At 31.8% G+C, this 3,999-nt stretch overlaps 1 protein-coding gene across 1 annotated transcript; it reads right to left on the bottom strand.

The window, feature by feature from the left end:
• Window positions 1-401: 401 nt before the first annotated feature.
• Window positions 402-3,790, bottom strand: LOC107494902 (cytochrome P450 82A4-like). Its single transcript, XM_016115942.3, has 2 exons — window positions 2,776-3,790; window positions 402-1,079 (listed from the first exon to the last, which is right to left on the bottom strand). The coding sequence occupies exons 1-2, from the start codon at window positions 3,739-3,741 to the stop codon at window positions 447-449; spliced, it is 1,599 nt and encodes a 532-aa protein (XP_015971428.1). The 5' UTR covers window positions 3,742-3,790; the 3' UTR covers window positions 402-446.
• Between the last annotated feature and the right edge of the window lie 209 nt (window positions 3,791-3,999).

The following is a 3,999-nucleotide window of genomic DNA, read 5'->3' on the forward strand; positions in this document are numbered from 1 at the left end:
GCTTTTGGAAAGATGTTAGTTAATTGGAAATAAGGGCCGCCAACAAAAAAAAGTGAACCTGTACACCTTGTTTGGTATCGTGTTTGAGATCATAGAAGATTGATCATTGAAGTTTTGAGAATTCTACCATGCTCTTTATCCTTAGTTTGTGGGTAATACCCTAAACTATCACTACTTTTAATTTCACACTTAATGGAGTAGAGAGATATTTATGACTTATAATATATCGAAAATAATAAACTAGCTAGAAAGTTGGTAATTTTGCATGGCATCCTATGATTTATATAAAACAACATAAAATAAAAATGAACATTATTACGTACCTATATATTGTTTTTGAGATATGCTCATTTTTATTCAAACATGATAAAATAAGTAAAATGACGAAGGCCCTAAAGATTATTCAAGGATCTTTTGCATTATTTAACTAACTAAGATAGCATACATCACATGGCTTTATAATAAAGATTGGGAGGTAAACGCGGTTTGATAAGAACCTTCAATGGAGTAACTTTGATGTTGGTTATCTCAACCACTGAAGTCATATCAACAGGATCATTCGATATTTTTGAGATTTCAAAAGAGTGAAGAAAGCTTGCTAGAGTCAAATGTGCACTTCGCAGGCCAAATGATATTCCAGGACATATCCTTCTACCACTCCCAAAAGGTATATACTCAAAATGGTTCCCTTTTGCATCAACATCCTTATGACTAGTGAGGAACCTCTCTGGCTTGAACTCCAATGGATCTTCCCAAATGCTTGGGTCTACTTGGATCTTCCAAACATTTGTTAGTAGTCGAGTTCCCTTCCTCACATGGTAGCCACCAAGGGTGCAATCTTCTCTAAATTCACGGATTCCTGAGAGAGGAGAAGGTGGATACAACCTTAGTGTCTCCTTAACCACAGCTTGAAGGTACACCAACTTGTTTATGTCTGACTCGTTTATGCACCTTTCTTTTCCAACATGAATGTCCATTTCTTCTCTTAGTTTTTCCAAGATATGAGGATTGTTCAGTAACAAACATATTGCCCATATATTAGTAACACTGCTAGTGTCGGTTGCTCCCAAAATTAATGCCTACAAGTTCATTTATAAAAGGTAACATAATAGGTTGATCAAATTTCGTTACAACGTAACAAAATGAAATAGGATTTTATTTAAATTATAACTTATGTTCTATTTCATAATGATGATGAAAAGTGATAAATCTTATATAAGTATACAAAATATAAGTCTAAAAATATTTATTTGTGTATAATAAAGTGTAGAAAAAATATATTGTTTTACATGTATAGCACATTGACAACGACTACTCCCATAATATTCATACCATACATAGGATACAGTAATTCTATCGTAACGACCATTAAAATTTTTTCATAAAACATGTTATTCTTATTTTCTTTCTTTCTGTATGTATCTTTGTGCTTTTTTTTTTTTTTTAATTTTGTATCAGAAAGTCACCGTATTGACAAACTAATCACCATTACCATGTATGAATCATAGTTCAAATACGTACGTTAAACCTGATACTACCTAGGTAGAGTAGGAGGATCGGAGTCTCAACAAATTATGTATGAATAACGTCCAACATTAGAAATTTTAGGTAGCTTTTGTTTGGATCCCGCTAGGGAGACAATGGACTATTTGTACAATGTGTATAATAGATTATTGAGTTACAAAATGAACATCTTTCATATTATCTAGAATAACCATCTGACTACTAGTCTACTAGGGATAATAAACATCTTCCCAAAAGATTAAACTGATTTTGGGGTTCACCAAAAATCGAACTTTTGACTTTTTAGATCTAACAATTAATAACATGTCATGATACCACTCATCCCAAAAGCTTCAACTGATAAAAAAAGGTAACACTAATGATTATATCTCTAATACTCCATAAACCTCAATTGTACACATTGTACAAGTATTCTATTGACTCCTCATACTTTTTCCTTTTATTTATAGTGATTAAGATTTTGGAATTCAATATTGTATTTAATAGCAAGAAATTATAACTAAAATTTTAATTGCTAGACACAAAATTTTAATTTTTTAGTATTTTTAAAAAATAATGATACAAAATTAAAATTTTTGTGATATAAATTGAAATTTTAATAATATTTTTTTAAAAATATTTTTATTTAATTTTTAAAATTTTAAATTTATCTTTTAATTTTTATATTTATTTTAAACTAAATATAATATTAAAACATAACTTAATTCGATATATTTTACATTAAATAAAATATAATTTTATTTAATCTCTATCTTTTAGTTTCTCTTTCTTCCTATTAATCTTAATCTTTTTTCTTTAAACATAGTCTTATTTTTATTTGCAATTCTATCAAAATGATTCTTTAACTAAAAATATATTTTGTTATTGAAAATTTTTTAAATATATTAATATATTAATGTTTTAATTATTTTTAATCGTTAATTTTAATTATATATATTAGATATATTTTTTATAATTAAAATTAACTATTAAAAATTACTGAAATATCAATTTATATGTACACTTAAAAATTTTCCTTTGTTATTTATTCCAACCTATTGCCAGCATATTGACTACTGTCCCTCTCAGAACTCCCAAGTTAGTTAATTACAATTTTGTCCCTTCCTCGACTTTTATTCCTTCTATTACCAACGTGGGTCTCTAACATTGTAACCCTATATTGATTAGTTTCTTAAGTCTCAGATAAAGCATCGATTAGAAAATTACATAAAAGTCATCAACACTTATTTTTTTTTGTAAGGAAGCACATACCATTGTTGTTGCTTTGATGATGGTATCAGAATCAAACCCTTGAATTGTTGTTCCATCAATCAAAGAAAGCATGACATCTATGAAATCCATATCACCTTCATTATTTCTTTTACCTGTAACCCTATTCTGCCGATGCTCTTGTATCCACCCACTCACCACACCATCCAATTGCTTCACATTCTCTTTCATGGCTTTCTCAACGCCTCCAAAATCAAACCACCTCAAAAAAGGAACAGCATCTCCAACAGTGAACGTTCCAATCAGCCTCATGAATTCCCTTAACGCTTTCAAACATCTCTGTGCTTCTTCCTCGTTAACCACAGCAGTTTCCCCAAAATACCGATTCCCAGCTACGATTCTGAGAGCCGTATTGAAAGCTAACTCATGGAACCACTGCTTCAATTCCACTTGTGAAAAGTCAGAACTGTCCTTCTTCCGCGTCCAAACATTGAAGAGCTCTTTAATCGATGTCTGCACTTCAGAGACGCGGACATGACTGAGAAGGTCAATTTGGTAATTTGAAAGGAACCCTAGAGTGACGATTTTCCGAATCTCGCGCCAGTAGGGACCGTAAGGTGCGAACCCAAACATGGCGTGGTTGTATGTCATGGTTTCAACGGCAACGAGATTGGGACGATATGAGACGGCCAAATCGTTTGTGGTGAAACACTCTTTTGCGGTTTCTGAGTTGTTGATGACTAGTACTCGGGCGTGACCGATTTTAATGGCGAAAATGGGTCCGTACTTGTCAGCGATGGAACCGAAGAGATGGTGGGTTGCTTTGGAACCGCTCAGTAATGGGAGGTGACCGAGTAAAGGCCATGCACCGTCAACCATAGGGGGTTCTCTTCTTCTCGCTTGAGAAGCTTTGGAGCGATGGAAAAGGAAGAAGAAGCAAAGCGTGGTGATGATCACACAAAAGAGTCCAATTGCAACTACGGTTTGGGAATTTTGAGTCAAATCCATTTGTTGTCTTATGGTATTGCAGTTGTTCTCACGATCTTGGGGGAGAGATGTTTTTTGTTTACGAGCCTATTACTCAAATGTATATATCTCTCTCTTTTAGATGGTTTTAACTTTTAAGCCTTTAAGGATGTCATCAAATTATCACTATTATCTTATCTGTACACTAAATTAGTGAAAAAAAATCAATTATTAGAATAAAATATATATTAAAATATAAATATATATTAAAAATAAATTAAATCATATATACATTAAATA

This window comes from Arachis duranensis, chromosome 6 (genome assembly GCF_000817695.3).
Source record: "Arachis duranensis cultivar V14167 chromosome 6, aradu.V14167.gnm2.J7QH, whole genome shotgun sequence".
NCBI lineage: Eukaryota > Viridiplantae > Streptophyta > Magnoliopsida > Fabales > Fabaceae > Arachis > Arachis duranensis.